The sequence below is a fragment of the Sturnira hondurensis genome, unplaced genomic scaffold (genome assembly GCF_014824575.4).
Source record: "Sturnira hondurensis isolate 20B ecotype Veracruz unplaced genomic scaffold, ASM1482457v3 Scaffold0006496, whole genome shotgun sequence".
In the NCBI taxonomy this organism is placed as follows: domain Eukaryota; kingdom Metazoa; phylum Chordata; class Mammalia; order Chiroptera; family Phyllostomidae; genus Sturnira; species Sturnira hondurensis.
Window position 1 is genome coordinate 7,242,286 of NW_028079127.1, and position 27,965 is coordinate 7,270,250.

General features: G+C 37.0%; 1 protein-coding gene across 7 annotated transcripts in view; it reads left to right on the plus strand.

Annotated features, from left to right (window-relative positions):
* KCNC2 (potassium voltage-gated channel subfamily C member 2) overlaps nt 1-27,965 on the plus strand; it is a 208,969-nt gene that overhangs the window by 171,465 nt on the left and 9,539 nt on the right. For all 7 annotated transcript variants that reach the window (XM_037049428.1, XM_037049430.1, XM_037049424.1 and 4 more), the window contains exon 3: nt 26,696-27,623. In XM_037049428.1, coding sequence (XP_036905323.1) covers nt 26,696-27,623 — 928 coding nt within the window. The remainder of the gene's footprint in view (nt 1-26,695; nt 27,624-27,965) is intronic.

Genomic DNA, 27,965 nt, shown 5'->3' on the forward strand with positions numbered 1-27,965 from the left:
CTTTGAGGGCAGCGAATATATCATATATATTTTTGTGGTGTCAATATCTTAGTATGAGATAAAGTCATCTCAATTTTTCCCCCACCATTTACCCCCACCCCAGCCATTTCCACCCTGGATCCTACTTCCCTTTGAGATATGTAATTGGCATATAATTGATATTCACAAAATGAATAAGACCTGAACAAAGCTCAGTTATGAGGCCAGGCTGGTACTTTTAAAGTACCAAGATTGTATCCAAATCCTGAATTATACACAGGACCGAAGAGGTTAGGACTTCACTGACAGATCAAGACCAAATTCTAAATGAGGCTGAAATTATAAGGGTCAATGCAGTTATTGATTTGAGGCAAATTAATTTGATTCTAGATTTCCCAAAGGATAAGGAAATGGAATTGATCAAGTAGCAGAAACTTCATAAAGATTTGGATCGCAGAGAGAGCACCTTGGAAAAAGAACACTGACTGTAACACTCCCTTCCCTCTACCTGCGCTTACCTTGGATACAGATAAAAAACACTTTTACACTTCCTACCCCGGAAACCCTAGAAACCCCAGAAACAGTCCACTGATGAGTTTTGCAGAATTCCAATAGCAATTTTTCCAATCCGCAAAAGATTATACATGAGCTAACCTTGGTTAGACTATCCCAGCTTACTGATTTCCTACTTAATTTTCCTTATAACTGTTATTGTAACAAATTGTTTTTTTATTTAAATAGGTTCTTACTGAAATCCTAAAACCAAATAACCATTTTAAACTCCCCATTCTTGTTGATGATTTTTTATGACATCATCTTTTCTTTCCATTTGCTTTCAATTTCAAACTGAAGAGCCACAAGAGAGAGTGGATGGTCAGCTGCTGTGATATGTGAAATGAAAGCAGGGAATCGTCACTTGTCCAAAATATATGGGAGAACTTCAATACAAAGCAGCCATGTCAATTAGATTAGTTATATTACTTTTATTTAGATTTATTGAATTAAAATTGTGTATTAAAAGGCATACTAATATCTTAAGGATAATTACTATCTAGATCTAAATATCCCATAAATTTATACATTATCTAAAATTTAATTTTTTATAGTTTATTTGATTAAAAGCATTTGAAAATCATCTACATGTGTACTCTTGGAATTTTATATTCTCTTTTCTCTAAACAGTTATCTTGATTACATATAGTTTATATGAATATTTCGGTCTCCTAAATTTATGTGCAGCCTTTATAATAGTACAGAATATTTTAAACAAGAAACTAAATCCTTAAATAAGATCATCTGGATCTACCTGAAACTAATGTAATATCATAACTATAGGGAGAAAGCTTTTATTAAACATGATGATGCCTCTTCATTGAGTTTTTTCCTAAGTTTAGTGTTGTGAAAATCTTGCCAATCTAAATAAATGAGAAGACATGTGAAATTGCAAATAAAATGAGTTTAAGAAATAGATATAGAAATATTGCGCTGACTTTGAAAGGTATTTATGTACTTCTTATTTAAATGAAAAGATCTATCCAGCAGAATATAGCCAGCCAAACACTTATTTTAGAATTATGTCTAATTTAAAAGTAACATTATTATTATTGTTCTATCTATAGGAAGACATTTGTTTCACAGTAGCTTAAAGTCAGACAGGCTTTATATGTTTAGAGCAATCAAAGGTACGGTAGTAGGTCTTTCAACAATGATAGAATATCAAGTCTCAACAGATAGACAACCTGTGTAGACTTGTGATGTCTGGGAATGAGCTTTATAATTCCAGTTCAGTTTGCTACAATGAAGGCGATACTTGTTTTTCTTTGACATAAAAAGACATTTTTGTTATGAAGGATATAGTTTCATTTCTTTGAATGGGCACCACTCTGTTCGCTTCCGTGGAAACTCTTATTGAAGGATCCTGAATTTTATAATAGTCAGCAAGTTACATTTATTCAGCAGTTTTGACAGATTTGTGTCTTAAAACCATGTCAGATCAAAGCCATTCCAAGATGTTTCATTGAAACACCTTTACTGAAATAACATTGAAGGTCTGATTTAAACCGACAAGAGCAAGTGGCAGGGAAGGTCGCCACCCCCAGGCACTCGGCAAGTTCCTGAGAGTCCTTTGAGTTTTACAGAATCCCCGGAAAGCTAATAGCTAATCATAAAATAACAACCTTTTGTACATGGGACTTATTTATCTTTTGTTGCTTTTCTCTTACATATTCTAAAATTTTATATTTGGGGGTTTCCCAGATATCTGTTTTTAAGATGTCAACCATGTAGAGAGATTAAGATTTAACGCACATTTAAGTAGCAGGACTTCCTGGAGGAACTCAGACATATTTCTGAAGTATTGTATCATTTGTTTTTGGTAATTACAGAAGAGTAAATTCCTCTCCTTTAACCATTTTATCTTTTTATTTTCGTTACTCTCAATTTGAACTGCCTCTGTTGGATCTACTTATCAGTGACAACCAAAACTTAAACTCTTCATTGAATCAAGTTAGATATCTTTCTTGCCACAGCATTCACATATGTCAAGGTCACTTTAATTCTTCTCCCTCTTGATTACATGAAGTTTAGTAACAGCTACAAACACACAAATCACAGATGAAGAGAACTACATGTAACTTCACAACTAGCTTCATGACACATGAACTCTACATCAGCAATATCACACATATCAAACTGACATTATATTAAAGAATACCCCATTGGAGTTTTTATATAAAGAGATTTAATTAAACAAAATCTCTGTATTTGGTGGTCTATTATCCAGCAACTTAGCTAACTTTCACCGGGATGGCAGGTTAATTGTTCGTAATCACAGCACTGAGGGATTAGAGTGTTTTGAAGTGTCTGCTGAATCTCAAGAGAAGCTTCAGTGGGTTTGCATGCAGTTTTCGCAGGAAGCATCATCCACCATCTTCTAATTTTTTGAAAACTTACATAATATCCAGAAGGTATATAATTCTCAATAAGAGAATAACATACAAACCTAACTATTTAAGGTAAAAAATGTGCATTTTGAATTGTGTATACGAAAAAATAAATTTGTGGAAAATTATAAAAATAAAATATAAATTCATGAAAGATGTATACCATCATTTAAAAATACTCTTTTATTCCTCAACCTGGCCCTTCTAAGAGATCAGGGAGGTGAAACATACATACTGAGTACCCCCCCCAATCAATGTGCAGGGTTGTGTATAGATTCTGTAATATGTGCCCTATGCAACAGCTCTTGTCCTGGGGTGTAAGTGGGGAATTGAAATCTCCTTTCTCAGTTTCTTAAACCATGAGACCTGGAGAGGTATGGGGGGATTTTATAAATTAGTCTACCCAGAGTAGACTTCTCTCTATGCTAGAAGAGACCCTCACATCCTACAATGCCTTTTACAAAGATAGGATAATTTTGAGGACCAAATAGTAACTGTATAAAGAGTTTTGTTATCAATATCCCAAAAGTGAGATGCAGCCTAAGTAAATTGCCTGGAGTTATATGAATAGTAAATGGCGGAGAAATGATTCGTCTACAATCTTGTGAAATTTATTTCTACTATACCATGAAGCTGTAATTAGGTATAGGAAGATGAAAATTCAAAACTGAGAAAAATAAATATAAAACTTAATGTGAAAAATATGTCTGTTGATAAGAAGAGGACTATTAATTTTACAGCATGTATTTTTAATACATAATTTTCTGCATCAGCATGTATATGTCCTGTGGGTATATTTTAGCATCTTAGTCTGAAAATGTTTTTCAAAATATTTGTACTCTTCATTTATTTCACACAAATGGTATTTTAATCATTTACAATTTATGCAATTATTTTCTTTTAAATTAAATAAATATAAATCTTATAAAGGGTGCATATAAATTAAATGTGTTATAAATACACTTATACATTATGTAGTATCATAGATAGTACTGTATTGAGAACATGTAAATGTTTTTTTAAGTTCAATTTTTGAGTGTCTCACCTTAAGTATTGAGATGAAATGGCAATGTTGGTATCAGACTATGAAAATTTTCACCTGAAAATATTTAATTGTCTTTGAAAAAATTGTCTTTGCAATTTTTAATATTATGCAATTAAACAGTGACTATATTTTATTAAAAATGTGTCACAAACATATTTTTGTATTAAATAGATGAATATTCTTATTAAAGGCATTTTTTAAGTTAGCTCAAATATTATAGTTTAGGTAATGATTGTTAACAGCTACATTTCTATGCATGAATAAAGGCACTGGAGAGAGAAGACTCCCACATCTCATGAAATGTGTTGCAGAGAAATTGGTTAGATTCTTTTCATTGCTTTCTTGATGTACAGATGGGGCTGCTAAATTTTTAAAGCCTCAAAAATTGACCCTCTGAGACCCAACCTTACTATCGTAGGTCTCCCTGGTTAGAGAAGATGTAGACAGTGTAGCTGAAGCATAGAGGAGGTTTAACTTCTCATTAGCTTGAAGCCTTACTTATTTCAAAGGTTTATAAGAAGCCCTACCCAGAAGTGGAAGGTGTGGGGAAGCATGCTTTCCTTTTCTTGATTCACCCCATTAGAGGACTTCCTTTCCTCCCGTAAGTGTTTGATAGAAAAGAATAGTTAAATGAGCCCAATAATGACGAGACAGGGAGAACTGAAATAAGGTGTCTGTAAACCACAATCTGTCCACAGAAGTCATTCTGTGACAAGTATGTTGTACAGTGAAATCTTTGTACACTGGAATTATTCAGTGGGAACAATATTCTAAGCGTTTGGTGAAATTTGTTTTGATTTTTAGATTGCATAAATTGGAACTATGAATTGAATTGAAGCTATGTTTTGCATCTTTTGACATGTCTCAATAATTCTTCTATTCTCTGTTAAGATATACTCACAGATAAGTGTGTCTGTTGCTGTATATTCAGGTTCTTTTTTTCTACTGATTTCTTATGTTCTGCCTATGAACAACTTGGAATATCTTTTAAAAGAAGACCAAAAACCAAGCAAAGACAATCAGACCTTCCTAAGTGTTCCTCTCCTTCAAGACTGCTCTATCTCTTTCATATGATAGAGAGTTTCATAAAGAATAGTTAGCTTATCTTTCCTCTCCCCTCCCCAGTCATTCTTGAACCCATTACAGTTTGCTTCTGGGATTAACAACCCCATAAAATAAGTTTCAGTCTGGTCATTGATTATTTCCCTTTATCCAAAAACTAATTTTAAGTACTTTATTTTTTTCCCGACAATTGTAACTGTGAATTATCCTCTGCTCCTCAAATCTCCTGTCTCCTTTGGCTTTTGGAAATCAAACTTCTTATCAGTAAAAATATAATTTTTTGTCATTAGACAATATCTACAGGAATAAATCAACCTTGATTTGTCCTTATAGCTTTACTTCCTATCATTTATAACTCTATTTTTACTAATAATTAACCTCATTAAAGAATTCTAAACAAAATATACCCACATTTTTTCTCTTTTACCAAGAAATATGTCTTGAACCTGTTTCCCTTCTTCATCCTGGTAGCTGTTGCCATGGCTTTGACCCTTGTGCTCATATTCTATTGCTTACTTGACCGGGACATACTTCTTAGTCTTTTCTTCCTGAAGTTCTTTCTTTTTAGTAATTAAAATAATACAAAAATAAAGTCTGATTATGTCACTACCATTTTCAAAACATCCTTTGGGTCCCTGTGTTAAACAGGAAAATACACTGTGGTTACTGTGACACCTAAAGCCATTCATTCCCAGTTTCTATCCAGCGCATCCCCCATCCTTTGCTCTGCAAGCAGTTGCTCCTGCTTCCATAGCGTGACCTCCCTCCAGACGTGCATACTCTACCCCAGACTCACTAGGCTCAAATGAATTGTTTTAATTGAACACTAAATATAACCCAAAGGCTTAAATTATATGGAAAACTTTAATTTAGTCATAGGTTGTGAGATCCATATAATCCAAATTTATAAAGAAAATTTCTCTACTAAAAAAAAAACCACACACTATTATTTCCAATGGAGAAAGCAGCACATTAAAGTACAACCTTTATGTTTGTAGGAAAACATTAGTCTTAACTATAATAGAAATTATGGAACAAAATTTGTAGCAAAACTTAAAAACGCAGAGATGAAATTTTATAGTAACATGTTAAACATTTAGCTAACCATAAAAAATTCATGTTGGTAAATGTTGAAGAAATCAGAAAATGACAGAAATCTGAAAAGATAATGTTAGTAACATAAAGTTAGGTCTTCTTGAGTTATTCTTATAGCTTTTATAAAAAGTAAGAATATCATATATTTAATACAATATATTTAATAGTATTTCAAGATCAGGTTTTGATAATATATTTCCCATTGTTTTAATTGACGCAAAAGGGATGTGCAGCACATTGAAAACATGAATGTAATTTTACTTTAAATAATCAAGGCAAGCCTAATTGTCTCAAGTACTATCTCTGAACATTTGCAAAATTAAAGATGTAGAGAAAACTAATGATAGCTGGCAATAGTTTTATATTTAACTTTAAGTAAACGTTATATGTATGTTCATGACTTTCAAAAGTGTTGTTCAAATTAAATCTGAATGGGACTTCACCTGAGGCAAACTAATACATTAAATTACTACATTTTCATTGGTATTGGCATCTCTTGAAGAAAGTGAGGCAATAATTTTTGACTGTTATTGTTTGAATCTCCACTAGGGAATCATTAACTGCCAGTGTCTTGTCTTGTGTTACCATGGAAATCCATTTATCACAAACTAGTAGTAATTACATTTAATTTTGTTTTCTGTTTTTATAAAATAAATGCCAGCTTATAAGAAAACTAAATTAGTGACTGAAGATTATTAGATGCTCATATAATAAAGAAATTCACTGACATTAGTTTCTCTTTTCTACCTGCCAAGTTGCTTATGCTATTTAGGGAAATATATAGTCACAGTTTCATAAGTTTTATAGAATCCGTACACAATATTTGTTGGTGCTATGCTACACACACATGCATATACAGTGAAGTGTATACACTCCCAGACTAAAAAATGCATACTACAATATTTCGATTGGAGTAAAGTTGTAAATCACATATGTTAATAGGGAGTTAGTTCACAAAATTCCAGCATGAAACTTCAAAACTGAAAAAACAGAGAGAGAAAACCATTTTGTGATCAGTTGCACTTGAAGTCAGAGGGTGATACACCTGGCAGAAGAAATAAAATTGGAAATGTCATTTTTTATCATAAGCTCTATTGTCATTTCAAACTCTACTTTTAAAAGCCATATGTTGATGAAAACAACTGTCACTGCTGGTAATAATACCACAGCAAAAAATTCAATGGAAGAAATGTAAATGTTTTCTAATAACAATAACCAAAAATCAGGGATGTCATTTCTCTATCTTCTCTATATAATCCATATGATTTAGAGAAATATTTGTTTAGTCTTTCCACTGCAGTTACATGGAATATTTCTTAATCAATAGAATTTAGTGTATTTTTCCCCAGGAAGTAAAAAAGTTAAATTTATTTCAATAGTAATTGGGACACCTCTCTAAAACCGTAATATTTATAACATGGGGCCGCACAACAAAAGATAAAAGGTGTTATGAGAAAATGATATTGTCTAATGTGGCTTTTTCTGTCTTTAGAATCTTTCAGAACCTAATAAGGGAGAGAGCAATTTATAGCCCTTTAGAATAGTGTAGTGATGGAATAAAGGTGCTAATGAGAGATTATTTCAAAGTAGAATTTAATAGAGATAAGTGGCACATATCGATTTTTGCTTCTCGGTATTTATCTATCTTGGACTCAGTCTAGTTTTAGAAACATAATAAAACTATTAAACATGCTAAAAAGTTTTTTAGTGTATTCTTATTTTAGATGCTAGTAGTTAAGAGATCATTTTTTAACACCAAGAAGGTTAAAAAGTGTGAAGTTGTCTGTTATAAAGCTTCAAAATTCATGCAAATTGTTATGTATCATTATTTGAAAAAGGAACAATTGATTGTGAAAATTTACACATTGGTAAAGAAGTGTAGGCAAACTCGATGAGTCTTGCCCTTGCACCTAATTATTCCCATCTGCTCCTTGTTGGGTTAAAACAAGTTCATGATAAATTGTGCAAGGAAGGGGGTGTCCTGTCTCTAGTCCATGCACATTTGCTTTCAAAATATGAAAAAAGAAACTTAAGGACCTTAAGTATTTTATTAAATTTACCACCAACATCATCAATTATTGTTTATTGTATGAGGTATTTGAGGTGATTTAGTTCCCAGAGTTTATGCAGTGATAGGCTTCTGCCTGTTCAGCTCCGTGCCCTCAGCCTAGTGCTAACACATACGTATCACTGTCCTCTGTCTCTCATTATTGGGGTTGAGAATCATTTTTCTATGCGTAATGATTGCCCTACCAGGAAATGACAAGGCGGGCAAGTAATCTGGGAAGGCTAATAATTTGGCACCAATTCAAACCATTTAATGACTTCTAATTTCCCACTTCTCATACTACTTGTATAACAAGAGAGATTTTGTCCCCTCACTGTGCTGCTGGCAAATTTTCCTGCTTGTAGACCGGCATCTCACAATTCCTCAGCCACTCCGTTCCTGAATCTGAATCTGTGTTCTCCCTTTCAGAGGTTCCCACCCTGTGGACATCTATTCTAACTCCCTCCTGTGCCTACAACAACCTGGGCCATGATGCTCCTCATCTTCTTTCACTCACTCGGTCCCATGAAATCTGCAACCCATTTTTACTATGAATTAATTCATCAGTGTTACAGACTGAATTTTTTCTCCTCCACGCCCTCAAAATTCATATGGTGAAGCACCCATTGCCAATGTGACTATATTTGAAGGCAGGGCCTTTAAGGTTGTAACCGAGGTGAAATGAGGCCATAATGATGGGGCCTCATAAGGACATCAGTAGGACTGGTGTCCTTATAAGAAAAGGAAGAGGTACCAGGAACAGGCACACAGGGAAGAAAGGCCCTGTGAGGACACAGATAGCAGGTATTGATCTGCAAGTCGGGGAGAGCGGTCTTGCTAGAAATGCACCCTGCCAACACCCTAGATTTCCAGTCTCCAGAAGTATGAGAGAATACATTTCTGCTGTTTTGTTTGTTACTTGGCCTGCACTGTTTTGTTATGGCTGCTTGAGCAGAATAATATATCCAGATTATAGTTTACTTTCCTATCATTTTTCTATGTCCTTGCCTAAAAGAAACCTACATTTTCCCGAGGTTGCTTTCTATTAGTGCTTCCTCCTTGTGCAATTCCTTGAAAAAAATACTTTTTCACTTTCTTCCCTGCTGCCACGTTCATACCACTGTCTGAGATTTTCCTAATTTGAAATAGAGTTTGTATTTTTTCCATTTAGGTCATTCCTTCTCATTGAAATTACACATGGAATATCTGAATCTCCTCCAACCCTACTTGTTAACATCAGACTTTTTTACCTAGACTTCTTTCAATGCTGTTCTCTCTATCAATATCCACACAAACTCACATTCTTGAGTTTATTCATTTGTTTAACTATTTTGTTCCATTTCGTTATGTGTCACAATGGTCTTAGAGTTATTTCATGTAAAGACCCTGCACTCTGGGCAAAGAACAACTGGGATGGTTTTAAAATATTTCCCTAACTCTTTTTTTGTAAAGATTTTATTATTTATTTTTAGAGAGAGGGGAAGGGAAGGAGAAAGAGAGGGAGAGAAACATCAATGTGTGGTTGCCTCTTGTATGCCCTCAAATGGGGACCTGGCCCACAACCTATGCATGTGCCTTGATTGGGAATCGAACCAACGACCCTTTGGATCACAGGCCTGTGCTTAATCCATTGAGGTACACCAGACAGGGCTCTATTTTCCTACTTCTTGATAATTCTTTCTGCAAGAGGGGTCATTAAATTTTACCATTTTGAATGTAAGCTTACCTTTTGTGATGTGTTTCTAACAAATGGAATGTGGAGAAAGTGATGGTACGTAAAGTAACAACTGAAACTAGCCCCCCAAGGCATCGCATTGTCTTCCTTGTGCTCTCTCTCTTTTGGAGCTTGCATTCTGGGGAAGGCAGCTGACATGTGATGCTGTGGTTACTCAGGGAGCCCTGTGGCAGGAAACCGAGGTCTTCTCTCAATGGACAAAGAGGAATTGAGATCTCCTGCCAAGAGCCTGTGAGTGAGCTACCTTGGAAGCAGATCTTTGAGCCTCAGTTCAACCTCCAGATGGCCACGACTGCTGATGAAAATCTTGACTGCAACCCACTAGAGGTCCTGACCCATACCATAACAGACCCACCCTGTCTGCTATGAAATTGGAATAATAGATGTTTGTTGTTTTAAGTTGCTATGTTTTGGGCATCATATATACAGAGCGATAGATGGCTGCAACGATGTCCAGAAGCATGGGGACAAATAGACTAGTTAGAAGACTACCATAATTTCTCAAAGAGTTGACTGTCCCTTGGAGTCTGGCAAGTCAGTGGGTTAGGAAGTGAAGTGAGGAGGGAAAGAGAGGCACCAAGATGGTCTCTCAGTTTTGACTTCAGTAACAGTGTTCTAGTTATGGAGGTAAAGAGAATGGGCGGCAGAACACATTTGAGAGAAAAGAAATTTTAAAAAAGGTGCACCTATTTGACATCAGGCCCTGTGACAATGACAAGGAAGAAATTGAACAAGAAAGCAGCTTAAAAAGCTCAGTGGGTTCAGGGCTGGATATATAAATTTGAGTAATAAGCGAATGAATGTAGGTTTTAATAATTGGACCATAACATGGCACCTAAATACAGACAGAGGTGTGGGGTGAATTTCTGTGCCACTCCCACACTTGGAGATCAAGTGAAGGAGAATACCAAGCAAAGAAAACAGGAAAGTATTGTCCAGAGAAGTGGGAAGAAAATCAGAAGAACATGGTATCCTGGAATTCATTTAGTGAGAGCATCTCAGAGGGAGAGCGCCTTTCGCTCTTGCTGGTTTTGAGAGTGTGAACGTAAAAATATCCATTGGAACTGGAAACAGGCTTACACCCGAGGACCTCCGCAGGAGCTAGCTGTTCTAATCGGAGAAACAGGAATGGAAGGAAGAGTGGGGTGGGTTGACTGATGGCTGGCTTTTGTTCCTTTTTATTGAATAAACTATATTTTACTTTTATTTGAAGTATTTATTTTTATATCATTTCCCCCACATGCATGACATGTTCCTTGCACACAATGATGTCTTTTTTTTCTCCACAACTCACTGCAAAGAGCCTTCAACTTAATAGTTGGACGAGAAATATTTACTGAAATGGATTACAGACTCCTGTACAACCTATAAAGAAATCACAGAACCCTGGCTGGTGTAGCTCAGTGGATTGAGCACGGGCCTGTGAAGCAAAGGGTCGCTGGTTCGATTCCCAGTCAGGGCACATGCCTGGGTTGCGGGCCAGGTCCCCAGTAGGGGATACATGAGAGGCAACCACACATTGATGTTTCTCTCCCACTCTTTCTCCTTCCCTTCCCCTCTCTCTAAAAATAAATAAATAGAATATTAAAAAAAAGAAATCACAGAACAGAGAAAAACAAAGCTATAGGGCACTAAAAGAGATCCTGTGAAGGAATATAACTATTTTGAGAGGTACTTTTAGATATATGGGGAAGGGGTCCCTTTCCGGGCTCAGGTCTTTCAAAAGCTTGCCCTATCTAAAGGAACTCTCATATTCTGACAGTGAACATCTACAAAGCATTTTGGATGTGTAGAAACTTAAGTAAGATGAGAAAACCGATTTGCTTGGTATTCTTAAAATTTTTCTTTACTCAAAAAAAATGACAAAGCAAAAAAAAAACACCAAACAACAAAGCCTAGATGAAATTCTGGCTGTTGCCAAATAGTTGGTTTTTTAAAAGAAACAATAAGGTGATAAAAAATAGAACATGAACAAAACTTTAAAACATGCTTCAATTATCTGTTCCCAATTAACTAAGCTTTCAACACATATCTTTAAAGAGTTGTTTTAGCTTTTAAAATGTAACCATTCAAGTTGTGGGTGTCACTTTAGAGAATGCTCTACCGACCGCACTTTTAAGAGTCTTCATGTGGAAAAGCGACAGACACCTTTTGGTTTCCTTCTAAGTCAGCGCTGTGCAAGCTGAAGAGAATATTAAATGTAGTATTTTCTAGCTCTATTAAATATTAAGAAGCTTTCCTCCTGTTGTCTCTATATCAAGGGCAAGTTCTATAAACCTTGCTCGGGGAGCTTTGAAATTAGCTTAATAATCTATGAAAACAGCCATTTCTTTCTTCAGCCAAAAAATAGAGTTTAAAAGGAAAGCATAGAAAGAAGGAAGAACCTGCCCCATACTTGCCCATTCATGCAAGTTTCAGAGTTCCTTAGGTACTTTACTCCCAAAATGTATAGTTAAATTTGTTCAAATAATAAAAAAACACAATTGCTTTTTAGCTTGGAACTCATTTGCTTGGTTGTCTTTGCCTATTTAGAATCAGCATTTGATTAGTAAACCATTTGTTTTATAAAGTCGTTGAAAAGGTACCGTATATAAAGATTCATCAGGAGATCAGGATCAAAGTTTAGGAATGACACTTCCCCGGCTTTATTGTTTTTGCACTATCGATGACCAAACTTTAGCATGTGTGTGTGTTCACATGCACATATGTGTATAAAACACTATAAGGATATAATATTTATTTTGTCAGTATGTACAGGAGAGTAGAAGATTCTTGAAGAAAGAAAGTTGAATCAGACAAGCAATGTATGTTACAAAACAGAGAGCTTTAATCCTAGTCCCTATACCTCAGTTTACTTCTCCATAAAATGGAATAATAGAATCTACTAGGTATTATGTTTGCAGGGTTAAATGGGATGAAAATTATTTTTAATACAGATATGATCACTGAATATTACCTCTTCTTATTAGTAGTGCTATTGTTTTTAGAAGAAAAAACACATTAATTTGCTGGGGTTGCAGTCTTTGGCAAAGGCAGCCAGTATTCCTCCTGACATCTTAAAGCTAGTACAATTTTCTATTATCAGTTATTAATCCTATAGAACTGTTATCAGTGTCATGGCCCTGAATTTCTTACCTTTCTGATGCTTCTTAGGACAATGGATGCACAGTTAGATTTTGGGAGTAGAATTAGTTAAACACGATACAAAACAATTGGAGAACTTGCTGACTGGTTATAGATAGAAAAGGTCTATTTAGATAATTTCAGTAATAATATTCAGGGATATTCGGTATTAACTTTTATTTTTAAGTTCTTTACCTTTTCAAAAATACGGTTCAGTGCTATATTATCTTTTTATATTGTCTAGTATTTGCCCATTTTGTTTATTCTTAGAGCAGAGGCAAAAAATGTTTAAATTTGTAATGATCTCTATGGACAAAACTGACAAACCCTTGTGAATGAGTTGTGTGTATGTGTTTATTTGACATTCGTATTTCTCAATACCCACTAACTTGTCAATCCTGAAACCTCTATTCTCTTCTTCTTTACTAAAACCTCACCAGGGGAAACTAATGATGCCCTAATTATCTTACCGACTAGGCCTTTCTCTCTTTTTATCTTCTTTGCGCTCTGCAGAGATTGACATCACAATCCCTCCTTGAAGCGTTGTTTTCATCTCTGACATTGTCCCACTCTGGTCACTGAAACTGACCATCTGTTCCTTTATTAGTCTTACACTGTAGTCTTTTTACAGTAAGTAGAAGGTTGTAGTCTTCTTCATATGCTGTTGTGTTCATAAGCCTTCTTAAAAATCCATCTAGGGGTAGTAGATGGGTATAAACAAATGAGCCAAAACAGAGTTAAGCCTTATTTTTGGTGTGGCCATAGTCTTTGCTATTACTTCTTGTAAATGTTTAGTGAGTGCCAACTGAGCCTTTTTGACGTAGAAAATGGGTAAAAATTCTTGCTGGCACAAGCATGTGTCCTCCCAAAGGATCAGAAAATAGAACATGACAGAAATGTGGTCAGTGCTATTGCAGGGACATGAATCGGAAACCACAAGAAAGTGTTCAACTTTGCCTCAGATTCCAGGGACTTTTTTCAATGACCAAGTGATTTTGGAGTTGAACTTTGAATCCTAAGTAGTTTTTTGTTAGTCCTTCAAAGGCAAGAGGTGTATTTCAGGGAGAACTGTACATACAGAAGTATGAGGACCGAAGCACCTGTCATCACAGAGGGTGGTAATGTTAACAGTGGAAATGTATGTGAGGTCCACAGGAAGAAAGTTCTTGAATGACATATGTCATTCTGTAATTGGGAGCCATTAAATTATTTTAAGCAGATGAATGACATAATCATATTTGCTCCTTCAAAGTCCTAGTACTCCAGGAAAAGCTAATTAAAGGCAAATTAAAAGTTAAGCTACTGGCACTGGGAATGAGAGAATGGAGTAAAACTAGAGATATGTCAAGTCTGAGAATCTGCAGGATTCAGTGATTCAACAGATGACGGTGCCGGGGAAGGAAAAGGAGTCCAAGCGCTGAGTGGGTTGATTGGCAGATGATGGCTCCAATTAACAGAAGGATATAATGGAATAGGAAGATCAGATTTGAACAATATATTGGGCAAGCCGAGCTTGAAGTTCCTTTGAAACCATCAATAATAAAATGTATAGTAGTCATCATGATGCTTAATTTTATGGTTCAGCTTGACTAGGCTAAGGGATGCCCAGAGAGCTGATAATATATCATTTCTGAGTGGGTCTAGTTGGGTGTTTCTAGAAGATGTTAACATCTGAGTGTGAGAACTTGCATTTCATGAAAAATTAATTTTTTCAAAATTCTGAAAGGAAAAAATAAGAAAGTGACATTGTTTTATGTTTTTATAAGCCTCTTTCACGTCAGGCTTAACAGAAGATGGCTGGGCTCTCTTACCTGCTCAAGCATCCGCTCTGCCGTGAGAGCACGTGCCGTGCAGCCTCTGGAAAACTCTCCTGTAAACTGGTGAGAGGAAAAAGGCAAAAACAATTGCATTATTACAAAACCAATTTTGATTTTATGGATCCCTAGAAGAAATCTGAGATTCACTAGAAGTCCCCAGACTACACTTTGATAGCTGTTGGAATAGTTTAATTGCTAAGACAAATAACACTAATGTTGGCTTGTATTGGATTTCCAATTACGTAGCCAATCAGTCCCCTCCAGATTTTCAAAATGGCTTTTCTACGTCTTGTAACAAAATTACAAGTTACACAGGAACTTTCATTTTGTGGAATACAGAAAATTTGCCCCTGCCCTCTGGGAAGAATTTGCAACTATTTGCAAGAGTGACCAAGACTATCAAGCAGAAGAACACTGACACTTTAGAGTCCTGTGTCCATATAGGATGCCTGCTGAGGGAGACTAGAGTGGACCGGAGGTTCCTGATCTGACTGCCGGGCCAGCGAAAGCAAATGTCCACTAAACGCAATTAACTTGAGGGAGAAGTACTAAAGTCCTAACAAATACATCAATATGTGTGGTGAAGGGCCAGCTCCTTTAGAGCCCTTGTTGGGGGGACTCATAGTGTTTGAGTACTTAGGCATAATGGCATGCTTTTAGAAAGGATTGTTGAACAAATAAATAGGAAAAAGAGAATAATAATATTGGGACTGAAGCTGGGGACGCCATTTAATGTCCTCGGAGCAGCAAAAGTGGCACTGAAGGTGTTAATGTAAGGAACATCCAAACCTGTAGAGAATTTTTATGTTTATTTGAACCAGACCAACTACAGTTGTGAGAAACAAACTCTCAGGGGATTGTGATTTTGATCCAGAGAACGGTAGATTAGGGAAGCAGTAGAGAGCAGAGTGGGAAGGCCTCTGAGATTGGAGAAAGAGTAAAATGAAGACACCTATCTTCTTTTACATTGGTGGGTGAAGGGTAGTTAACAATTACTTTGCAAAACATAGAGACAGCAATGAGGTTTCTGTGGTCTCCTGATCTGCTGGGAGGTTGAACCCTGAGGCTCCAGAACAAAAGGCTTACTTTGACACTCAAGTGTTATCATAGGTAGTTAGCTAATCATTAAAAAAAAGCGTGCAGAAGGAATTAGGTATTGAGCTTAATAAACTGGGGAGCACTAGTTTGTTTGCTCCACCTGGAAGCAACAGCTCCATATCCCTTGGAGGGGATTACAGCATTGCCCCTTCAAGGGTATTAACATTCCTCTCTTCCCCTCTCTGGAATGGATTGTAGCAGGAGGATGCAGGGGGAGGTGCTTGACCGAAGAGGCTTGTCAGTCTGGTCTGTGGAAAGAAAGGATTCACTGGGAGGTGAAAAAACCCTAAAAACCCCACAAAAGCTTGGGAAGTTGATTGGTTCTTTTGAAAAAGCATGTGGTCCATCTCAAACCCAAGCTAGTATAATCCCAGGAAACACAGAAACCCTCTCTGTCACCCACCTGGCAATGCACTTGCCCCATACATTTGTGCTCTCTCTCACCCAGGAACATGTGATCATGTGGGTCTAGCAAATACTGAGGCTGCAGCAGAGAGCATGGGCTCCAAAGGACTAATCCAAAGGACTATGTGAAGCAGAGACTATGCACCTTGGCTTTTCTTTTGGCCTTGCTAAATACAAGGTTGGACTTTTTCCATGGCAGGAAAGAAGGAGAAGAGACATTGAAAACCCAAGGATCAGCTTGTATTTCTACCCAAGTAAACCTTGCCATATTACAATTTCCTATGCATGGATCCTTGAAATATTTTCCTCATGATCCAGTGGAGAGCCTGATTTCCACGGACCGCACAGGATATGTTATCTTAGATGCAAAAAAAAAAAAAACAATAGGGAGGCTTACTTAAAGATTGACCTTTGTCAAGGAAGATACTGGCTTAGAAGGTACCTACCTACCATGACTGGTTTTAGTTAGAAATTTTTATGTTCAAAACCTCCTACGTAGTTTACTACACCGGACTTTCGGTCTCCAGGTTTGTAAGGCCCGCCATGCAGGGCTCCCCTGAACTTGTCAGGCTTTGTATGTAACCCCTTTAGCATCCACACCAGGTAGATGGGCATACGTGGCATTGTGTAGCAGGGGTGTCAAATCTGTGGCCCACGGACCTCATGGGCCCCAGGGTGGCTGTGAATGTGGCCCAACACAAAATCATAAATTTACTTAAAACATTATGAGGTTTCTTTTTGTGATTGCGTGTCACAATGAATTTAATGTGTGACCCAGGACAACTCTTCTTCCAGTGTTGCCCAGAGATGCCAAAATGTTGGACAACCCTGGGGGTATGTTATAACCGCAGGGATATAATGTAGAAAAAAACAGGTATATGTAAATCAGCAAATCTCTGGCAGGTGTTTTATAAGCTGGACACATGCCTTCACTTTTAATTTTATCATTCCTTCACCACCTTCATTTTCAACTAAATAAACCAACGGTTCTTAGATAAATTTTTTTTGGAAAGTGATTTTTAGCCTCCTGAAGGATATACTGGGACTCCTGACAGATAGGGCTCAAAATATGGCCCTCTGAGTAATCCTAGACCATGGTGGTGTAGGTCATATCATTCAAAGACAAATCAAACTATTTTAAAAATAAATTACAAACAAATTAGTACATGTTAAAGTAGGATATTTGGGGGGGAGCTTTCAATAATTGAAATTTAGGAATTACAATTTATATTCATGCTTATATAGTAAAATAATTATATGTAATTTATTATCATTTTATGACTGAGAAGTATAGAAGTTATCTTGTCTAATGAAACAATTCTCAAAAATCATTTTTATGAACTATATTAGTTCCACAAACACTTTACATTTTGTTGTGAGACCTAGAGAAGCAAATTGATACTGCATATTCATATTTGATAACTTTTAATTCAAGTCAACTAACTTTGAACACCATAATTCACTGTAACAATGCTATTGTAATGTATGTCTAGGCCCCCTTTCCTGTACCCCAGAAAACTACAGTTGGGTGTGAGTGGATGGGTCTTAACTATAAACAAGCAAGATTTCAGTGAAATCAGACTGTGACCTGAAATAAATTCAGAGAGAGGGAATGGTGTGTATTTATATTGGACAAGGATATTAAAAAACATACATGGAAATATTCATCTGAGGCCACATAAATTTCAGAAGCCAAAAGTAATTTTGGTATGCTTTCTTGATTTGAAATATCTAAGCATTATATTTTAAAAATCTATTAATATTTTTATACCTATATATAATTTATACATATGTATATAGTGCATATCCAACCATACACTAAAAGTATTTTATATGTAGCTATAGATATAAAACAATGTGTTATAGACACACAAGTGATTATACAGAGATACCTGAAGCTTAATCTTCTTCCTCTTCACTGACTTCTGAATTTAATAGTCACGTATATTTAGGTGTCCACACTGAAGAAAGATCAGTCTTCTTCAACCGAATTCATACCATCAATGCAGTAGAGTTTGTAGTACTTTTTTAAATGGTAAAACTTGGGTGAAGAAAAATTCATTTTACCGGCCAAAGAAGTGTCTGAAGTCATTGTCGACTTGGCGCGGAACCAGCAGACACGAGCGCTAGCTGTCCCCACGTGGCTGGCCTGTCGGGATAGACTTACTAATGAGGGGAGTCTTTTTTTTCTCTCTCTGGAGAATGCAGTTCAATGAACCACGGCACACTTGTTAATTATAGCAAAGCTAGTCTATGGGACTAGCTTGAATACAAGCATAATTAAGAGCATCTGCCAAGTTTAAGGTGCTAGAGAAAAGAAAAATGGCAAACCGCCAATGTGTAATTCCTGCAGACTAGTAAAAGCAGCTTAATGGTCCCCGAGAATAAAGATCTAGGTTTAATCCTGTCTGGGTCATTATTTTCTTTGAACTTTAAAAATTAAACATGTATGATAAAAGTTTTTGTTCAAAAATTAAACTTTTATAAGGTCAGAATTGCCCATTAACAACACCCTCACCAGTGGCACTCTGACACCCAGACCTTAGCAGTGCCGAGGATACAGCGTATCTATGTGTGTGCGTGCATTAGTTACACGCAAAGAGGAGGGGCTAGACTGCCCAGGTTGTGCCACAGTCATTTCGGGTTTTGGCTCAGTGTTCCTTCGGAGATTACCTCTTACCGGTGCATAGTGAGTTATGCCAGTCTCTGTCATGCTGTATTACGGATGGGGCATCAACCCGTGGATATTTACACTTTGTTTTGTGCCAGTAATACTTCAGTGGATGTCTTTTATTACATAGATCCTTGTACTTTTATATAAATATTTTACCAAAACAAATTTCCCAAAGTGAAAATTCTGGATCAGGAAGCTCTAGGAGCTCAGGTACTTCAAAACTTGAAATCTCTACTCTTTTTCTGTCTTCATTTCATTATTTAGGAGAGAAAAGCAGAGTAAACAAGATAGGAATGAAGGAGTCCCATTTGGAAAACCTATAATGTCCTTGAAATAGAAACTAAAAGTAGATGTACTTCATGTGTAATATCAAAAACTGAAATTCCTTAGCCTATGTGTTAAGTAACTTGTCTTAAAATACCGTATGATCTCACTCGTATGTAGAATCTAATGACTAAAATAAACAGACAGACAAAATAAAAACAGAGGCATGGATATAGGGAAGAGACTGGCAGATCTCAGAGAGGGGGGGGGGGCTGGACAAGATCAGCCAAAGAACATATATGCATATGTGCATAGCCCATGTGGTGAAGGCTGGGACGGCAGAGGCAGGGGCTGGTTGGAGGTGGGCAAAAGGGGGAGAAAATGGAGAACATCCATAATAGTGTCAGCAATAAAAAAAAAAAGAAGCAAATTCCTTTTGAACAGTTTCTTCACTTTTTTGTTTTCATGTGGATGGCAAACAGATTCTGAAGAAAAATACTGAGCCCTTATCATTTCTACCTATGGCTAACTTTCCTAAAAACAGCAGTGAACAGAAAAAAATCTCCTTGTAGAGCTAATTTCCNCGGGTTTTGGCTCAGTGTTCCTTCGGAGATTACCTCTTACCGGTGCATAGTGAGTTATGCCAGTCTCCGTCATGCTGTATTACGGATGGGGCATCAACCCGTGGATATTTACACTTTGTTTTGTGCCAGTAATACTTCAGTGGATGTCTTTTATTACATAGACCCTTGTACTTTTATATAAATATTTTACCAAAACAAATTTCCCAAAGTGAAAATTCTGGATCAGGAAGCTCTAGGAGCTCAGGTACTTCAAAACTTGAAACCTCTACTCTTTTTCTGTCTTCATTTCATTATTTAGGAGAGAAAAGCAGAGTAAACAAAATAGGAATGAAGGAGTCCCATTTGGAAAACCTATAATGTCCTTGAAATAGAAACTAAAAGTAGATGTATTTCATGTGTAATATCAAAAACTGAAATTCCTTAGCCTATGTGTTAAGTAACTTGTCTTAAAATACCATATTATCTCACTCGTATGTAGAATCTAATGACTAAAATAAACAGACAGACAAAATAAAAACAGAGGCATGGATATAGGGAAGAGACTGGCAGATCTCAGAGAGGGGGGGGGGGCTGGACAAGATCAGCCAAAGAACATATATGCATATGTGCATAGCCCATGTGGTGAAGGCTGGGACGGCAGAGGCAGGGGCTGGTTGGAGGTGGGCAAAAGGGGGAGAAAATGGAGAACATCCATAATAGTGTCAGCAATAAAAAAAAAAAGAAGCAAATTCCTTTTGAACAGTTTCTTCACTTTTTTGTTTTCATGTGGATGGCAAACAGATTCTGAAGAAAAATACTGAGCCCTTATCATTTCTACCTATGGCTAACTTTCCTAAAAACAGCAGTGAACAGAAAAAAATCTCCTTGTAGAGCTAATTTCCAAATGTTAAATGATCTCACTGACATTTATTACACAAATAGAACTGAGTTTAATTTTTCAATTGACTTTTGCCTTTAAGATCTGCAAAATAGTGTATGGTGAGGTTTCTAGTTGTGAAGTAAGTGGATAAAATGACTTTTAAAGGACTTTTATTCTGTGTGAGACAAAGGAATTTTTATATACCAAATAAACATATTTTTAATATTTGTTCTTTTGCTGATTCCACAAGAACTGAGCACCTACATTTTGCCTCTGGTCAGACCCGTCCTCAGCTCTGGGGGTGGATGTTTCACTCCCTGTCGTTGAACAACTTGTAGATGTGTGGGATCAGCAACAAAAGTGTGTGAAACTTCCTGTAACATCAGTGATCCTGAGCTCAGAGAGCACAGAGAAGGGTCATCATTTAATGTGTCTGCTGCCCCTTTCATTTTGAAAGTTCTGGCACTTTTGAATTAGCTATCAAGTCCAGTTACATTTAATGCTAACAGGAGAGAAAATGATAAAGCATAAAAATATATCGCATTGCCCCTCCACACTTTCTCTCAGCCTATTACATATATCTAGAGATCTACTTGAATGTTTTCAAGGGGGGTAGATTGACATAAGGCCTTCTACATTGAACTTGGAGTCAGGACTTTCTGTTTCCTGGTTGCTAATTGGAAACGGGCATTGGGCACTTTGTGGGTCTAAACATGGACACTGCACTTATGGAAGACAGGTGACTTACTCATTGGACCCACAAGCCAATATTTTAGCAGGGCATTTTCATTTGACAATGCCTGGAATGATATATCAGTTCTGTAATTTCAGTCAACATGACATACCTTGTTCCTAAATTGTGATAATGCCTCATTTTAGTTTGATTTAATGCCTGTAGACTTTGTAGTCATCACCGGGGGAAAGAAAGAGAGATGACAATGTGGTTTTGTTTTCCACTTACCTGCTGAGACACAAACTCCATTAAGTGAATGAATAGAAGCTACTACTGGCAACATTTGGATCAATAAACCAGTCACATTGGCTTCTGCTATAAACTTGGCTTTTTTTTTTTGCTTCAGGATTTATACTTTCTTGTTTCAATATGTTATTTCTTTTTTTAACATCATTTGTATTTCTATTAGAATGCACTATACCTTATTGTTTTGCTCATTTACCCATTCTTTCTTTAATTTTCCCATTCTTCTATCCATTCAGCCATCTATACTAAATACTAACAACTGTGCCAGAAGCAAGAGATACAAAAATGATCACAACATCATTTTAGTCCTTAAGAGTTCACAGCTCCATGGGGGAAAAACAGAAGTAAATAAAACCTTTTCCCCTATTTCTTTTCTTTTTATATTTTCTTAATATTATTCTATCTAATCCCATGTCAGCTCAGCACAGTGAGTCAGACACAAAAAAAGTCATTTTCTATATACAAGGTTCCTTAAATGAAGTTCAGATCAAGTGCACAGATTCCTTGCTTATGCAATCAGGTGTTATCCCTGGGTAATTCCATGTCTTCAGGGCTTCTGGGGTATCCCTTTCAATTGACAGTCACGCTCAGTTCCTAATACAGTGAGTTCTTCATCTCACGGATAGCTCTGTCGCTCCCAATATCTCCCAGGACTTTCATGCAGACTAAATATCTCCTGATTACCTTTCACTCCTGTTACCATCCTGTGTTTTTGAACCTCACTGTATATCTTGCCTCCCATGGTCAGAATGCTCCCCTCTATTTGTCTGCCCAGGGCCCACTGCCTTTGTTACTCATAGCACTCTCAACACTGAGCTGTTCATACAACAGCATCTTACAATTCAATATTCTCATTAGTATCCTAAAATCCTGCAGCGCTGTGTGTGGAGGGATTTCTCCCTTTCGTGCCATCATATTAGAGGTTTTTCCTTCTTTCTTTTTGAGAACTTTACCTTTTTCTTCTCTTTAGAATGCAACTTTTTTCAAACTTCCACACTGTCAGTCCAACTTCTAATTTCCTACTGTAGTATTATGCAGCCTACTTTAGTTCTCTGTTGCAGCTCTCTCATTCTGTACCATATGTAATGTTCTTACTCTTTACCACAAAAAAAGAAGCTGTCTAGCTGAGTTTTTAAAGCAAAATAATCACTTATTTCTGAGATGAATGTTGTCTCCAGAATGCCAAAGTTTGTTTTCTTTTTTATACTTTTATTATCCTATTAGAGTATTGTTACACATCAGCAAGTTTACAAAGTATTTAAAAGCTAAAGATATAGTGAACTATTAAAATCACAATAATGATATAAATACAGAATTGTCATGTTGTACTTTAAGTAATACTAATAAAAATATTGATAAATGCAGCTCTGGCTGGTGTGGCTCAGTAGATTGAGCTCCAGACTGTGAAGCAAGAGGTTGCTGGTTCAATTCCCACTCAGGGCAGATGCCTGGGTTTTGGGCCAGGTCCCCAATGCGGGGCACATGAGAAGCAACCACTCTTTCTCCCTCTTCCTCCCCCTCTCTCTAAAAATAAATAAATAAAAATCTTTTAAAAATATTGATAAATGCAAATCCAAAATGACTCACAAAAACAGACAACTTTTGGCTTCCAAAGTTTTGTGCATTAGAGTTGTATATATATGGAGAGGGGCCGTTCAGTTCCTTTGTTTGCTCACAGGCATTTGTGTGAAGGCCAGAATTACATCACAGCTCCCGTGCACAAAGGTGCATGCACCCCATTATTGAGGAGGTAGTAACTGTTTCTTATTAATAGTCTTTTAAGATTTCACAAATGCTTATAACTTAAAAAACCTCCTCTAATTCATTTAATAGTGATTTATCAATTGTGTTATCAATTTGCTGAAAAAACACTGTTTCCATGGTTTTCAGACTTCAGTATGCAGAGCAATCATCTGGGAAGTTTCATAAATGGAGATGTCGTCTTCCCACGTGTCTGACATCTGATGTGGAGGTGGGGAACTCGCTTGGTGTAAACTCCCCACATATATTTAATGAATGTGATGTGTAGGCCACATTCCTTTTCTAGGAATATGGGTGGGCAATTTAAATCATTTCCAAGTGCAAGATGATACATGTCAGTCATTCCAACCACCAAACGTGGTATTTTAAGACTCTGTTGATCTTTTACTTGAAATCATAATAATTCATTTAATAAACATAAAGTTCTCTTAAAGTAATAATTATATTTTGAATGTGTACTAAAATATGTATAATAATGACTTATAATATCTTATAATACTTTAAATGAAAACAGACATTTTAATATATATCATTTATTTTCACTTCATCCTGAACAACGGGGCTGGTAGGAATAATTTAAGATAATTGAATTATGTAGGTTTTCCAATAGATCAGCAAGTTGAAAGGAATGCTACCAATAGTCAGACTGCTCTAAAGTCACTTACAACCTAATTTTAAAACTAAGGTAATGTTTTTGACTGACTTAAAGCTTTTCAGGAAAAGAGGTTCACCTTTGAAAAGTCAGGGTCTCTGTGCTAGGTTGGGACTTACTCATCGTGCTTTGAACAGAAGCATAGATTGGAAAACCTGCCGTTCCCATGTGGTTAGGGTCAAGGCTGCACGGGAGAAAGTGAAACTGCAAAAGCCAGGCCTGTTGTCAAAACCCCCTACTGTGCGATATGCCTCTCCCTCCCATCAGGTGCACCTCCACTCACTCCTCAAAGTCTGATCTATTGGTACTTTCTCAGAGGCTTCTATGACCCTCCGTCTAGATAAACTTTCTTTTGATCCTCATTTGTCTTTATTGCATTTACCACAATTGTAATTACATGACTTTTAGGGCTAATTATTTAATGTCTGTATCCCTAGTAGATTGTAACTCAAGGATGGGGATTCCCTTTGATAACCACTATTAAATTAAGACCCCAGCCCTGTGGTCTGGGACAGAAAGGTACCTGATACATACTTGTTGCGTGAGTGAATGAAAAGTGGAAAATGTCTGATTGGAAAAGCCCCAGTGTTTTATATTTACAAGCATCAAAGTATATCCGTAAACTTTTTTGTTGTATGCAGGTGGGCGGGTGAGCTTGGACTGGTTTTGAAAAGCGGTATTGGGAAGTCCCACTGTATTCACTACGTGAATGTGGGTGGAGAGAGTTTGAGGCTGTGAAGTTAGCTGCGAAAATGCTGACTGAGGAACACTAGAAGCGTAAAAAATGTGTCATCTTTTTAAAGTATCTAGGGTGTCTTATCGAGACTGTTTTAAGATAGTTGAATTAAAAAAAACTGTATTTGTTCAAAGGGAAAGCTGAGTGGGAAAAAAAGCTAATAATCTCACAATATGTCTGGGAAAGATAAGTCAAATCATAATGCCAAAGCCAAGGCAAGTAGGAAGGTGTGCATGGGAAAATGAGCCAAGGCCACAAGAATGACACGCCTGATAATGCTACATGATTGCTTTACTCACTGGCACATTGCAGAGAGTTCTGTAATTTGGGTGTCTAAGGCAGATAGTCAAAGTCCTAAGATTTTTTTTAGTCCTTTTATATTTCTCTTACATATTTGGTAGGACTTGTATCTCTCACACTAAGTCTCACCAGGTTTTTTTAAAAAAAGGGAACTGGTTTCAATCTTATCTTGAAACTTAGTTCTTCTCAACTTCAGGGTTGAGGAGTTGGTATTAGGGAGCAGTATTGAGTTTTGGATATGCCCTATTATTTCCAAATGAGGACCTCTCTTTACTTGACTGAAGACCTCTTGCTCCTGAATAATTTATCTATTTAGACACTGATTAAGCACACTAAGTCAGAGAGCATTAGGAATCTGCCAGCTAATTTGGAAGCCTCTGGTGCTGACTCAACAGTGCCATTCACTCAGACAACTGGGTTTCAACTTTTTTAGATCTTTACTACTAGGAAGTATGTGAAGCAAAGATAAGTATTTCAACCTTTGTATTCTACACTGGAGGCTTTGGTAGTTAATGGAAAAGGATCTGGGGTGAATCTTGTCAGGTTAGTGTCTCAAGTCTATCACTTTGTATTTCATGACTGTGGAAAAGTGACTTAAACTCTGTAGCTAATATTCCAGAACTGTAAAATGCAGTAGGAATAGTGTTGTTAATAAGCATTGATATGAGTTAATTGTGTGAATTGCTTTTAAGAGTGTCTGGTACTAGTAAGAACTACATAAAAGAACTTTTATGATTATTCTGTGTTAGTAGCTGTGTATACTCATATACTAATGAACGAAGAAATGAAAAAGTTGAGTAAAAGATACTTGCAACTTTATAACATAATACTCTAACATTGAGAGTTCTTTCTCAGGAGAGGAAGAAATTGTCTTTTAATTTGTTCCTTAACTCTGTTTCTCCCTCTCCAGCCATGTTGCCTATCTTCTTCCCTAGGTTTGCTCTTTTGGAAAAGTCTCCTCTTTAAATTGATGTAATTTAGATAGTAACATAACTCAGAGGTTTTTTTCTCACATTTGTACTTGATAATAACTGCGACATTTTATTCCTAGGTAGAAACCTACAGTTAAACTTGGGTGGCTTCCAAATTTCGGTCAGTGTGGACGACATCTACTTTATCTAGTGGTGAAACTCGATCTGCTACGTGAAGAATTCTGGGACCATAAACAATATCTGGAACCTGGCAGATTCCACTGTCTACCTTTATTATTCTTTTCAGCCCGTTGCCCTTTAACATTCTTTAGTAGTGATTTTTAGGCTGTCTTCACAGGTACATAAGACAGTTAAGAAAATTTTTTTCCAACACAAATCAAATTTTTTACCTGTATAAGCTAAAAACAGAACTTGAAATGCATTGCATGCACGGCTCTAATTAATGTCACCTGTACATCTCCTTCACTTGAGCAACATTCCAAGGGACATCTTCCCATTTGCCTTTATTGTTTTCCCTCTGCAGGGACTGATGCTCCTCAGTTTCAATCTAAGTATGTTATGGTTTAGATCACTCTCTCTCTCCTATTTCTTTCTCCCTCCCTACAGTTTATTGCTTTTGCTTCTTTGTTCTTCATACTGGTTTCAATCACAACTTTTTGCCTGGAGACCCACGAAGCTTTCAACATTGTTAAAAATAAGACAGAACCAGTCATCAATGGCACAAGTGTTGTTCTGCAGTATGAAATTGAAACGGATCCTGCCTTGACCTACGTAGAAGGAGTGTGCGTGGTGTGGTTTACTTTTGAGTTTTTAGTCCGTATTGTTTTTTCTCCCAATAAACTTGAATTCGTCAAAAATCTCTTGAATATCATTGACTTTGTGGCCATCCTGCCCTTCTACTTAGAGGTGGGACTCAGTGGGCTCTCATCCAAAGCTGCTAAAGATGTCCTCGGCTTCCTCAGGGTGGTAAGATTTGTGCGGATCCTGAGAATCTTCAAGCTCACCCGCCATTTTGTAGGTCTGAGGGTGCTTGGACACACTCTTCGAGCTAGTACTAATGAATTTTTGCTGCTGATCATCTTCCTGGCTCTGGGAGTTTTGATATTTGCTACTATGATCTACTATGCCGAAAGAGTCGGCGCTCAACCTAACGACCCTTCAGCTAGTGAGCACACACAGTTCAAAAACATTCCCATTGGGTTCTGGTGGGCTGTGGTGACCATGACCACCCTGGGCTACGGGGATATGTACCCCCAAACATGGTCAGGAATGCTGGTGGGAGCCCTGTGTGCTCTGGCTGGAGTGCTGACCATAGCCATGCCCGTGCCTGTCATTGTCAACAACTTTGGAATGTACTACTCCTTGGCCATGGCGAAGCAGAAACTTCCACGAAAAAGAAAGAAGCACATTCCCCCTGCCCCTCAGGCAAGCTCACCCACTTTTTGCAAGACGGAATTAAATATGGCCTGCAATAGCACACAGGGTGACACGTGCCTGGGCAAAGACAACCGACTTCTGGAACGTAGCAGATCAGGTAAGGCACAATTCCACATGCATGCCAGTACGTACTTTACAGACCAGTAGGTCCCTTAGGTAGAAGGCGATCGTTCTCATTTTCTGCTAATGTTCATGAGTTTTCAGTTCTCCCCGTTCACAAAACCTGTGTTTGTGTCAGGCTTACAGGTAGTGAAATTGTAGCTTTTCTAAATGAATTCTAAGAAGTCTGTCTAGCTGGTCTGTAGAGTTTTCCTGCTTCAGGGGGAATGTCCTTTGCTGATGGTGCCAATATTTTCTTTTGCCTGTGTGTTGCATTTGTGCCAATGTTTCTTTGTTTCCCTGCATGATGTGATGGTATGATACCGGCCATTTTCCATCC